The sequence below is a fragment of the Rhea americana genome, unplaced genomic scaffold (genome assembly GCF_003343005.1).
Source record: "Rhea americana isolate MKP2758 unplaced genomic scaffold, rheAme1 scaffold_38, whole genome shotgun sequence".
NCBI lineage: Eukaryota > Metazoa > Chordata > Aves > Rheiformes > Rheidae > Rhea > Rhea americana.
The window spans coordinates 1,123,226-1,137,487 of NW_028186512.1; the positions used below are offsets into that span (position 1 = coordinate 1,123,226).

The following is a 14,262-nucleotide window of genomic DNA, read 5'->3' on the forward strand; positions in this document are numbered from 1 at the left end:
TGTTCAGCTGCAGGGTAGAAGACTCACAGACACGCACTTAAAATGGAACAAACAGCGATAGCCAGGAGAAACGTAAATGACAATAGCTTGAAAGAATAATCAAGAAGGCACAGACRGGAGGGCCAGTGGTTCTGATGGTTGTACTGGTTCTGATACATAAGCAAGGCAATGCTGAAGGAGAAGGAAATAGTTGACTAATAACAAAACTGACTCTTCCTTAGCTCCAGCTGCTCTGCTCACTACATTCTGCATTGTTCTGAATATTGCTAGTCGGATAATAAGTAATAAGTAATCCTTATTACTYTAGGGATTATAGGAAGATATAAAGGAAAAGAAAAAGCAKTTTAGGCTGCAAAATATAATCTAAACTTCCTTTTTCTGTGATCAGTTGCCCTTCAGATTCCTATTCCAGGGTAAGAGGTGGCAGTTTCAGGGGATATTTAAAATTAAATGAGTAAGTATGCTAGAATATAAATTTCCTGTTGGGAACAAAAATGCCAGAACGACTGTGTAGAGTATTTGGGCATTAATAGAATGTTTTGGATTTAGAATATGTGATATGCAGCCATGCTAGAAAAACACCTTAACTGGAAGTTTGTCAAAAATGAGAAATTGCCGTTATTAAATCTTAACGTTCACACACTGCTGAGGAGAAGTGAAGCAGTGTGACTGTTCCACTATGCCTTTCTGTAGTGTCAAAAATGCAGCACTGAAAGTTGGATTTGTATAACCATCTTCATACCTAAGGGTTAGAACTACTGTGCTGCCTTTTTTTTTTTTTTTTTAAAGTGTGCATTAGCATTCCAGAGAGATAAAAATGTACCCATTAATTCTGGACATAGGTTCTAACCAATTTTCACACCTTCTAAGTTTGATAGATATTAATTGTTTAGATCTTGGTTCTCATTTCCACTCAGTCCTTTAATTCTGCATTTACAAAGCTTTATACTTTATACTCAGTACAGAGTAGGAGGACTGCAATACTTAATTTGAGCACATTTGTTGGGTATGCTTTGGATCCCTTCTATATACCTTCTATATGCAGACTATGTAATAAATACATCTGAAGCTTCTGAAGATTCATGGCATAGTTTTGACTTCTAAATTCATGTCTTCCAGTCCTATCATCAAGTAGGAAATATATATACAATTTGTTTTTCCTCTACATGAGAAAAAATACATCAATAAAAATAATTAATCCGTAAAACATAAGCTATATCCTCATGGAACAGTGTATTCTTGTCCCAGACTGATTAGCTTTTAACATACTTCCAATGCTGGATGACTGAAAAGCTTATAGTACTCTTCCTATTGTGTTGAAATGCTGGTTGAATCACTGATGCATTAATAAGAAGTTTTTAAAATTATAACTTCAAGGCTTCTTTGTAGATACGATAACATGTTGCAGCCCAATGTATTTGTTTCTTGCTGTTGTTACGGTCTTTAAGTACAAAGTTGGACTTAAAAAGGCAGGTGTTAATTTGCATTAATTCACTGTATTTTATTGAAGACAGAGAGACATGTTATAGATGCCTGTGCATAATATAGAATGCAGTTTGATCTACTGCTGTTAAGCCTTATAGGAAAACTGCTGGTTCCATTAATAAATAGTAAACCAGATAGACTAATCTCCTTTATCTGTCAGGAGGAAGATTTCTGGCACCAATTCTGCAAGAATCTATGAGCTAGGTAGATCAACTAAAATGCTGTATGGACATCAAAATATAGAAGACTGTGAAGATTTTTACTTTTAGTCTGTACTTTTGCTTTCCTGAGCAGTTTAAAATAAATCACACAACACTTATCTCTGAGTTAATGTCTTTGATTGAAGCCAGATTAATACATTCAATTTATCAAGAAAATAATTCACTGTTAGCCCACTAGTATATGTCGTCCTTGTTCTTTTTTAATTAGCCTTGGCAAGGCATCTACACATATCTCTATTACAATAATTCTGGGCACAACATCTTACACTCTTAAGTTTTACCCATGCCTTTCCCCTAAAGTGAAGCAGTTTAATATACTGCTTTAAATAGGCTAAGCTATCTGCCAAATTAAAAAAGATGTACCCACTATAATTATCTACTTATCCAACCTCTTTTCACCAGGCTAGTTCTGCAGGGATGAACTGTCACCTTTCCATATTAAGAAATTCTAATATGGGAAAGAAGTTTTTTTCAACCTGACTATTCCTCTTCAGATGCTATAAAGATGACTAGTGAGTTTCACTTTACTGCAGGAGTAAGTCAGCAGCAACCTGCCCCATTCTCTGACCTCTACACAGGTCTGGGTTTTCATACAAAGTTTATCAACAATATTAAACTGATTCTGAAGAAAGTATTTCTAGTAAAATCGATGCCTAATAATATATAGCAAGTTTGTCTCTAATGGAGGCTTCTGGTTTGGGCTTGTTTTTCAGTCTATGAAGCAATGTTTGCCAAAAGACAGTTCAATGAAGAGATGAACAGAAATGACCTGCCTGGATTTTTCAAGGACTGTGGATATTTTATACCCACCAGTGGAGTACAGCGTGCCTTTCAGATGGTCTGCCCAGGTAAGTCGTTTTTTGAGAATACTTTGCAATTGTAGAAAAAGTTCCACTTGCAGGATTTGGGTGTTTTTGGTTTTTTGTTTGTTTTTGATTGTATAAGTAGAAAAGCTTCTGTTTTTAAAAGCATAGTCAAGATAAAACCTGTCCGCTGATGATGCTTTTCAAAATTGAGTGTTTAATCATTGTATTTGAAATAAAGTACATTTTGTGAATTGTATCTAACAATGCTGGAATATAATCTCATACCATCTTGGAATGCACAAAAGAGAATACGAGGTAATTTTGTGATGGGTGTGCATCTAGAGCTGTCTCCAGGCAAAATATTTACCTTGTTTCCTCCTTTATAACATCAGTGGTACTAGCCTTCCATCATCCTTGGACAGTTCACCCCAGCAAATTATTAGAAACATTCAGAGGCAAAGGAAATAAAATGTCATAAGTCAAGAATCATGTTATCTTGCACTGTAAATAGGAGGGAGAATATTGTCTTGTGAAAATAGAAGTAAAACTGTAACTGATTAAGCCGTTCAAATAAATATGAAGTCCAATTTTCCCTCTTACTTTCGCCTTTCTCTAGACAGTCAGTGGGGGACCTGGAATGCTTCACTTATTGTGGAGCAGCAGCAGCAGCTTCTGGATGCAACTTATGGAGGCAGCCTCTTTGGGCACTTAGAGGGTGAAGTATCCCTCTATCCCCTCTCTAGTAGCAAACTTTCATTTGGTACTGGCATATATAGGTGCTGTGAAAACAAAGCTGGCCTAAACATGGCTTTATAATACCCATGTGTCCAAATTTGACACCCATCACAACTGAGATACTTTTGCAGACACTGATCTTATTTGGGGGTAACAGTTAATATCATGTATCAGCGATTCCAATGAATGCTTTTAAAGTACAACTTTGTTTATTCTAATGAGACTAAATCCATGTTTAATTGGTACCTTTGATTTGTTAATGACATACATGAAGGCTTTCTTTGAGCCAGCTCTCTGTTCGCGTTGCCTATTTGAGAAGAAGGTGGTCCTGTAAGTGTCTGACAACAGGTCATATTTACACATTATATTACATTCAGTGTTGGCTCCTAGTAAATGCAATTAATTTCTCACAGAACAACATACATTATATGTCATTTAGGTCACATTCCTAAGACAGTGTGAATAAGACCAGGTATTTTTAGTCATTTGCTCAATCCCCATCACTATGGTAACAGGAGATTTTGTGACTGTGAGACAGATTTCTGTCTTATATCCTAGCTTTGAGAGAGTATTGCTACTTTTCACTATGTTCACAGGCAGAGTAGAAAAAATGGATGCTTTCCCACTTATTATTTAATTTGTTTAGTGGCTCTTAGGTATAAGGTGTTTTGAAGACTGATTCACCAGTTTGGGGCAAGGTATAGGCTTCTTATTCAGAACTCTCCCAAATTATGAAAGTATAAATGATAAATAATTGCTGAAACATGGAGATGTGGCTGTGTCTGAAGGGCACCCATAAAATGACTTCTAAAATGAAAGCATTTTGAATAAATGGCACTTGCCTGTAAAGTACCTTTTCTTTCTCAGTTTTATAATTCAAATGTCATTATTTCTGAAGATAAGTTATTAAGAGGGAATAACCTTGCTAAATTGCCTGGAAGAGATACTGCAACTGGTTTAATGTTTTGAATTGCTGAGTAATGGTTTGATGCAACTGTCTCCTGTGCCAGGGCAGAGTAACCCATATGGTTGTATTGCCTATTCAGGAATGGAAAGATAAGGTGTATAGGGGCCAGGATGGCAGAGGAGGCTCTACTAGTAATTACTACACTCAGTTTTTGACATGATCATTGCATCCTGTACAGCCATGTGACTGGTCCGTGAAAGATTAAAAACAAGAAATCGGTAACTTGACTTTTGGCAGTTTACTCTGAACACTGGGGGGGGGGAAGAGTCAGATTTTCTGTAGATCTTCATTTTATTCTTACTATTCTCTCTCTCTCTCTCTCTTTATGAATCTAAATACTGCTGAAAGATCAAGACCTGTGAAATAAGTGCCCCAGTGTTAAATGTCCTGTCACTTTTCCATTTCCAGTAATGAAATGATGAATACTGTCCTTGGCTAACAATAATTCAGGCAGGAAAAACTTGAAAGATTTTCATTCTGCATATTCTCCTGAGAGTTTTAATTACATCAGTCCTATGTAACTACAAATCTCATGTGTGAGGTATCTGCTTATTTGAGGTAGTTTACTCTTCACAAAGGTACGACACTAAAGATAAAATAGTAAAATTTTCTGATCCAAATAAAGCAGGAATATGTGTAACATATGCTAGTATTCATCGTTATGCTACAATGAGCTTGCTGTCAAATGAGAAAAGAAGATTATCAGTTGTAAAATACCTATGAAATGTGATTAGAAATATCAGGTGGAATAGGAAAAAAAAGGAATATATGGAAGACTACTAAACATACTGTTCTGACTTGCTGTGCTTATACAAGCAAAACAGTACAACAAGCAGTACAAAAGTACAACAGTGCAACACTACTATATTTCAAATAAAATAAGAAAAACGGAGGTAAGTAAACAATCTATTTTTGGCCATATGTTGTGAAGTAGCCATTGAAATTATACCTCATAGTACCAAAAATATGTTCTTAGTATTTTTCAGAAAGCAGGATAGTAGATAATGTTTAAATATATTGTTTCTGTGTTTGACTCAAAGTGGTCTATTGCAGCAAAAATTTACATTGAGTTCAAAGGAACTGTGCAAGAGCATAGGCTAGATACTGGGACTTCTAGGATTTTTGCTTCTAGATTTCCTGAAAAGACCAGCAGTAGTATCTTGTTCTTTTAGTATTTGTCTTCTGAAAGTGAATGATCAGCAGGAGCTTATCACTTCATCTTCAGATCCTGGAAATGAATGTATGTACAGAAAATCAAGCAGACTAATACTGTGCATATAATGATCTAATATATATTGTAGTCACTGAAACTGCTACCACTAACTCTGGCTGAGGCTGAATCAGATACATGTATCCTAATCCTTGGTACCTTTTGTTAAAAGCAAACTGTACTGTTCTTCACACTTGCAGCATCCTGATAAATGTAATATTTTCAAATACAATATAAACATAGTAAGGATTTTCCCGGCAACTGGCCCTTCTGAGCTGCCTTTACTAAAAGACAGACTTTCCAGTCTTTGTAGTTCTGATCTTGATAACTTGTCTCATATTTATACAAAATATTTAATTTGTAAACTAAGGATGTGAAATATCACATCTCCTACCTGGGTTTGAATCATTGCCCATAAACCATCTCAAATTGTATCAGCCTTGTCTCACTTCTGATTGTTCTACTTTTGTGGAGAGATGGTAAAATACAGTTTACCACCTCTCCACAAACGTAGAACAATATACACTTGCCACTAATACGCATGAATTCAAGTGGTATAAATAACCAATTTAAACTGTATTTTACCACCTCTCCACAAATGTAGAACAATATAGAACAATATAAACAGTATAGAGGTGTCCAGAGTATTGAAATGGTTAACTGGCAAGTATCACTTGAATTCATGTATATTAGTGGCAAGTGAGTGTTCTTACAGGACTAGTTGCAAACTAGTGTGGCTTGATTTGAAACAACTGGTGAGAGTGTTAAACAGTGAACTCAAATAGACATGTAAAAGCAATATGTCTTCATTAGAGTCAATGCCAATTCGCCTTCAAGCTCCAGACAGAGTAAGGAGATGCAGGAGGTCCCCAGGGAATGCTTTCTTGTATAAAGCTAATAGAAGATAGTAGAGCAGTCCCAGACTGCCCTGTCACAGCCTGCAGTTCAGAGCCTGATGCATGCTGAACCTTCATCATTTTTAATCCCTCTGGGCTCTTCCATGATACTGAGTGCCTGCTACTGAAGCTTCTAGGAAACGCTTTAAGTTCTTGGAGGCTTAGCTCAGAAATGCCATTGTATCACTCTGTAGCTTTGCCCAATACACTCTGCAGTTATTTCCTCTCTGAATTCTTTGCCGCTGTGATTCATATTTTTGACATCTTATGCATAAATTGTTAAATATAAACAACACCTAATAGCATTTTCCATTGCAGTTATGCCAGAAAAGCCTTATTTACAGAGAGAAACTCTTCTGTGTTGAATACTGTACACATTCTGAAGAAAAATGTGCTTCTTGCATCTGATGTGAAATTGCCTCCTAAAAATTTTTATTTTTCATTAAACAAGTCGTACAGGACAAGCCGCAGGAACCTATGAATACTGTAATAGGAACAAAGGTGTAACAACTTTCATGCATCTGGCAGGACCCAGTACTCTGGAGTTTCTTTGCTGTGCTGTTACTTAATAATGTTTTCCAAACCTCTGTGGTAATGAGCACTGAGGCAGAAGTAGGTTATCATTATTACTATTTAAGCCAAACAGTGTCAAGAAATGGAAATTCCGCAGAGAAAGAACTCTGCAAATGAGTTAGTGAGAGTGAATAAGTGGCTTAATGAAATGTTCCGATAGAGCTATGGAATGCTTTGCATATTCTACATAATGGTTCTGGATCAAGCCTAAGTAAAAATCTGATCTAATAATCCCTTCAGGTCTTAAAGGCTCTGGGTCATTCACAATCAATTGCAGTGAAAGGAAATAAAGTCTGCTCTATCCCTCTTCCCCACGGCTATTTTCCTCCCCAAAGAGTTACAGAGTAATATTAGTTTAAAAAGTTAAAGAATTCCCACAACATCTAGAATATTTGTCAACAAGCACGTATGGGTCCCCACTGGATGCAAATGCTATCTCATCAATATTTGTTCACCAGCATCCTTTCTAACGTACTACATATGTGCAAACATAAACCTGTTTTATCTCTCTTTTTATTTTTTTTTTGGTTTTTAAAGGAAGGTAAATGTCATACTTAGAAGTTAATTTGCTTGAGTATTTTGCTGTTAGCATATCATCAGGATGCTCCTGGGGTTGGCAGATCAGAACAGGAAATTCAGTTTGGGTTACCCAACAGGAAATTCGGTTTGGGTTACCCACATGGCCCAGAGTATTCTAGGCCAGACACCAACCTTATTTTAACATGATTAAAATGTTATTTCTTTTTTGACGGTAACACTAGTCCAAAACATCATTATGAATTTATAAAAATGTCTTGATAATAAATTTAGGATCTATAAAAAACAAACGACGTACTTAGTTGATGAAGAGAGTTTGTAGATGTCTGTTCACACTTTGCGTCACATTTAGAATTACTCTAAACCCTGTATTTGAAAGACATTGCAACAATCAGAGAAGTAAATCTTCTCCTTAAAATTCTCCTTTGCTACAAGGTATACAGAGTACTTGATGACTAGTAGTATGCTGACACTGCTATCTGTCATCCAGACTGATGCTGTCTTATTTATATTCTCCTGTCTGTCTCTTCTTATAAAATCTTGGACTACTGTTTTGTTCCATCTATGTTCCAAATCTGGCACTGAGGGTCTTGTTCTGTGCCTAGGGCTCCGGAACACTATCCTAATGCAAAGAAGTCATACAAATAATGATGCATTGTCAAATCTGCTGAAAAAAAAAAAAAAGTGGATTTTTTAAATTAAATGCTAAAACTTCTCTACACTTATACAAGCAGAGTATCAGTCCTTAGATTTGTCTTGTTTTCTGTGTCAGCTGCTTCTGTCTGACCCCAAGTAAGGGAGGGATGATATCTATCAGGATGAATCCAGTGACAGGTTATGAGTGGGAAGCACTGCTGGACTGCATTTCCTATCTATCAACCTCTGGCCAGTGGTGGAACACAGAGCAGTGTCTGTGCTCATCTGACTGCTTCTTTGACTGGTTGGGTGGAGATTAGGTAGAAGGAACTTCCCCTGTGCCAACACTTTCCATTGCGAGTGCTAATTGCAACTCTGGCAAACTTTGTACTGATTATCATGCAATAATACCAAGATAATTCATTCCCTTGATCACACTTTTAGCACACATATTTTAAAACCTTTTTAAGGTATTACTGAACTAGTGTGTGTGCCGCACTGAGCTGGTCATCAAATATCCATAATGCTGCTCTGTCTATTTTGCATTTGACATTTTATCTAGGAGATTTTCCTGATCACCAAGGGCAATATATAAGCTGTCTTCTTTTCATTACAAACAGACATGGAGTAACTTCAGCAGTGTGCACCAACTGATTTGTCTCCAGCTTTTCCATATCTGTCTCTAGTCTCATGTTTTCTCTTTGCAGTGGCTAAATCCTTGAAATCTCTCACTGCTGGTGTGTTAGTATCCATGTTAAATAAATAAATGAAGTCCTTTATACTAAGTGGACTCATCAAGTTCACTTGTGTCTTAATGGCATTAACTTTTTAAACTTCCTCTGCTCAGAATTTGTGTTTAGTTCCTTAATTGGATGAACTATTCTTGAAGGCTTGCCAGTTCTGATGGAGCAGAATCATTGCCCTCTATGTCTGAACAGCAGCACTCTGTTAAGACCTCTGAGGATGCTATTTGCTTTTTTTGCAATTGCATTGTTAACTATTACTCGGTTTGTAGTCCTCTGTAACACAATATCCTTTACTGCTGCCTGGACGGTTTCCCCCATTTTTGAGCATTTAATTTTTCCTTCCTAAGTTTAGTACCTTGCACTTGTCTTTATTGAATTTCATCTTATTGATTTTGGGACATTTCTCCAATTTATCAAGATCATTCTGAATTTAAATACTGTCTTCTAAAGTGCTTGTAACTCCTTCCAGCGTGGTGTTATCTGCAAGCTTTGTAATAGAGAGCTATGTCTCTATTCCATTATTTTAGTAGTTGTTAATGAAAAGATTGAATAGAACCAGACTCAGGACAGACCTGTCTGAGACCTCACTTTGTATTTCCTCTCATATTTGAAAGCAAACTGTTTAACCATCCTTTGAGTAGGATATTTTGATCCCTAATAAGAATAAATGAATCAGCTGGAAATATGGTCTTAAAGATTTGTAAGCTATTAAGAGATTCACAAATTCTGGCATAGGAGAGCAGTATGTGGGAACAAAATCAAATGTTCACCATTATTGCTACAAATATGTCTTTTACATGATTTAAGAAAGTTTTTTCTCCACTAATACATAAAGAGATTTATCATTGAAATATTCTTGTTTGGACAGATATATATTAGGTTTCAGAAGTTCAAAGAACATCTTGCTATCTGTGAGGAGATGAACCATATAAACTAACGTATCTATCATGCCTATTAAAATATATATTAAAACATGTATTAGTATATGCACAGAGCAACGTGTCCATATGTAGGTAAGTGTGTGTAGTACATATAGAATATAGAATCGTAGGTTAGAAGGGACCTCTGGAGATCATCTAGTCCAACCTGCCTCCTCAGCAGGGTCACCTAAAGCATGGTAGACAGGGTTGCAGCCAGGCGGGCCTTGAATATCTCCAGAGAAGGAGATTCCACAACCTCTCTGGGCAACCTGTTCCAGTGCTCTGTCACTCTTACAGGGAAGAAATTCTCCCTCAYGTTCAAGCGGAACTTCCTGTGCTTCAATTTCTGCCCATTGCCTCTTGTCCTGTCCCATGGGACAACTGAAAAGAGTTTGTCCCTGTCTCCTTGACACCCTCCCTCCAGGTGCTTGTACATATTGATAAGATCCTCCCTCAGTCTTCTCTTCCCCAGGCTGAAGAGGCCCAGCTCTCGCAGCCATTCCTCATGGGGCAGGTGCTCCAGCCCTGTCATCATCTTTGTAGCCCTATGCTGGACTCTCTCCAGTAGCTCCATATCTCTTTTGTCCTGGGGAGCTCAGAACTGAACACAGTGCTCGAGATGAGGCCTCCCCAGGGCTGAGTAGAGGGGCAGGATCACCTCCCTTGGCCTGCTCTCAAGATTTTTCCTAATGCACCCCAGCATACCATTGGCCTTCTTGGCCACAAGGGCGTATTGCCCTTGGCACATGGTTAACTTGTCATCCACCAGCGCTCCCAGGTCCTTCTCTGCAGAGCTGCTCTCCAGCAGGTCAGCCCCCAGCTTGTACTGGTGCCTAGGGTTATTTCTGCCTAGGTGCAGGACTCCACACTTGCCCTTGTTGAACCTCATGAGGTTCCTCTCTGCCCAACTCTCCAGCCTGTCCAGGTCTCTCTGAATGGCAGCACAGCCCTCAGCTGTATCAGCCACTCCTCCCAGCTTGGTATCATCAGCAAACTTGCTGAGGAGGCACTCTGCCCCCTCATCCAGGTCATTGATGAAGAAGCTGAACAGGCTGGGACCCAGTACTGAGCCCTGGGGGACGCCACTAGCCACAGGCCTCCAACTAGACTCCCTACCACTGATGACAACTCTCTGAGCTCTGCCTTTCAGCCACTTCTCAGTCCACCTCACTTTCCACTCGTCTAACTCACACTTCCTGAGCTTCTCTAGGAGGATGTTATGGGAGACAGTGTCAAAAGCCTTGCTGAAGTCAAGGTACACAAYRTCCACTGCTCTCCCCTCATCTACCCAGCCAGTCATTCCATCATAGAGGGCTATCAGATTGATTAAGCAGGATTTCCCCTTGGTGAATCCATGCTGACTACTCCTGATCACCTTCTTTTCCTCCATATGCCTGGAGATGACATCCAGAATGAGCTGTTCCATCACCTTTCTAGGGATGGAGGTGAGGCTGACCGACCTGTAGTTGCCTGGGTCCTCCTTCTTGCCCTTCTTGAAGACTGGAGTGATGTTGGCTTTCTTTCAGTCCTCAGGCACCTCTCCAGTTCTCCATGACTTTTCGAAGATGATGGAGAGCAGCCTGGCAACAACATCCACCAGCTCCCTCCGTACCCGTGGGTGCATCACATCCGGATCCATGGATTTGTGGATGTCTAGCCTGCCCAGAAGGTCTCTAATCCTGTCCTCCTCATCCAAGGAAAGTCTTCCCTTCTCCAGACTTTCTCCCTCACATCCAGGTTCTGGGATTCCTGGGGGCTGCCCTTAGCGGTGAAGGCTGAAGCAAAGAAGGCATTCAGTAATTCTACCTTCTCTGTATCCCTTGTCACCAGGGCCCCTGCCCCATTCAGTAGCGGGCCCACATTTTCCCTAGTCTTCCTCTTGCTGCTGATGTATTTGAAGAAGCCCTTCCTGTTGTCCTTGACATCCCTTGCCAGACTCAGTTCCAACTGGACCTTAGCCTTCCTCGCTGCATCTCTACATACTCTGGCTGCATTCCTATAATTTTCCCAAGCAGCATGTCCCCTCTTCCACATTCTGTGTATTTTCTTCTTCTGTCTGAATTTGGCCAAGAGCTCCTTGCTCACCCATGCAGGTCTCCTGCCCCTCATGCTGCACTTCTTACTCATAGGATATAAATAAAGTTGAAGACTTGTGTAGTATAGCTCCAAAAATAGATCTATATCCASTGAACATAACCTGTTAATAGGAGGAAACATGAATAAAAATCATTGCTCCTATATTTCATCGTATCTTTAATACATGTAATGAATTTTAAAGAGTTTAAAAATTTTATTTAATAATTACAAAGAAAGAATCATTCTAATATCCTGTTTATGGATTATAGTTTACAGATTATATTAGAATTTCATCTTATTATCTTTTTTTATCCATCCTTTCAAAGCACAGTAATCTTCATAATTACTGCTGTGTTATAGGTAAGTACACACAGATTTTTCTCATTTCTTAGATTCAGAGATAAACAGGATACTTTAAATGATTTGCCTCTGATCATACACTGAATTAGTGATAGAGATTTGGCCTAAACATTTTAGAATTCACTGTTCCTTACTCTCATGTTTATCGTCTAGTCAAATAGACTAGATGTTTTGGAATAATTTTTTTTCTCTCTCTCTTTCATATATGTATGCACACTCACACTTGGCCCACTTCCTCAGATGCTCACTAAGAACGCATGTATTTACCTTTAGCTAGTTCCTTTTGCCTGTTGAGTAAGCAGTATTCATGAAAAAATGGACTTTCAATCCTTTCTAAGAGAGGTGAATTGTGTAAAACATTGAGTAGGATGCAAAAGCTTTTAAAGTAAAATCAGAAATTTCTTTTTCTGATGAAAAATAGTTGTCAAAGTATAGAAACTGCCTAATTTGTTTAATAAGACCCTAAAATCTTAATTTTGTTGTTTTCTTTCCTCTTACATTTTGGTAACTTGACTCTTTTTAGGCAAATTCCAATCTGTCAATATTAATAGCATTTGCTGTTTTGTAATGATGACAAAAGCTTTGTCATCAAATAATGGGACATTATGCTTTGTCCCATTAACATTATTTTTCTGATTAACTCTGTATACAGAATCCTTTTTCAGTTGAAAGCAGTGGCAAAAAATCCTTTTAAAATGAAACAGAATCTAGAACAAAATGGATTTAACTGTATAATAAGTCTATACAACTTTATATTAAAAATAGCCTGTAAAGCAAAGAAAGCTAGAAAAAGTGATAATTTGAATAGGATTGTTCTATCTTGTCATCTGCTTGAAACTTTATTTGTAATATTTTTGTATTTTTCCTTACCTTTGCAAAACTAGTATTTGMTAGCTGCCACTGTAAATTATTAGAGAGTAGCAACATTTTATTATTTAAAATGTCCTGTCATATGTTCCTGTAATCTATTGTTGCATTTGAAACTCTGTCTGGGAAAATGGCTTAAGCTTAATCAATGCTATCTGATTGACATAGATACATTTCCTTTGTTGAAGAATAACCTTCTACAAAACAATTCAGCAATCCTTCAAACCTAAAGGAAAAAAGAATCCTAAAGGAAGATGATACTTGCACTATCATCACATCAACCACTTGTGTCATCCATCATGTTACTGTAAACCATTTCTATAAAGTTCATAACCAGGCAAATATCTTCACATTATGCCTTCTGAACATATTGCCCTTTTCAGAGCTGGTTTAAAAATGACATAGCTCCAAAAATTATAATTAAAGATATGTATGGTTGTGTTAATTCTATCATTTAAGCATTCTGCATGTGGAAAGACTTAGCAAGACCTTTTCTTTGTTTCCTATCAAATTATCATCTTCTGGCACTCTGTTGTGGTAGTAATACTATATAATGTAGTAGTTCCCAGTCTAGTGAGTGCTCTCTATTTTTTTTTCCTTTAAATAATCTCTCACATTCTACACAGTAGAATGATTAAATACTTACTTGCCTGTCAATTGTTGTAACTGCTTGATCAAAACTGACCGAAAACTTCCTCTTTAACCACATGACTCTCCTGAGGGTTACTCCTTCTATCAGCATGCATCTCTGCTATCAATGTTTGTGTTTCTGCTAAAGAAACCAAACTTGGTTGGAGGTTTGATGATGAGTAACTTGTGGTTTTCTGTTATTTGGCTTGCTGTGATTATACTGGTATCCATTCTGTTCAGTTTGAAATTGAGTTTTAGTGTTGTATTGCTATTGTCTGTTACTCAGGAAGAAACTATGTTTCTGCATCAGGGACATCTGTCATTGTTACCATCATTGTTGGAGTTTTCTGCTCTGGTTCATGAATTATTATTTACATTTTGTTAAGTTTTGCTGAAAGCTGCATACTTGCAGTGATTTCTTTTGAATCCACTGTTTGAAATTGCACCCCTTGTGCAGGAAGCCTTTGTATCATGTTGTGATAACCATCAAAATTCTTATGAACAAGAAGTCTTTGGACTATATGTGGGAGATAAGATCCAAGATGTCTCTCCCTTGTAGTTCAGGAGAGAGTCTAATAAATCTCTGTAGGATAGATG

The 14,262-nt window shown here is 37.8% G+C and overlaps 1 protein-coding gene across 1 annotated transcript in view; it reads left to right on the forward strand.

The window, feature by feature from the left end:
• IQCM (IQ motif containing M) overlaps positions 1-14,262 on the forward strand; it is a 126,858-nt gene that overhangs the window by 45,988 nt on the left and 66,608 nt on the right. Inside the window, exon 11 of the mRNA XM_085313145.1 lies at positions 2,420-2,554. Within this exon, the coding sequence (XP_085169271.1) occupies positions 2,420-2,554 (135 nt within the window). The remainder of the gene's footprint in view (positions 1-2,419; positions 2,555-14,262) is intronic.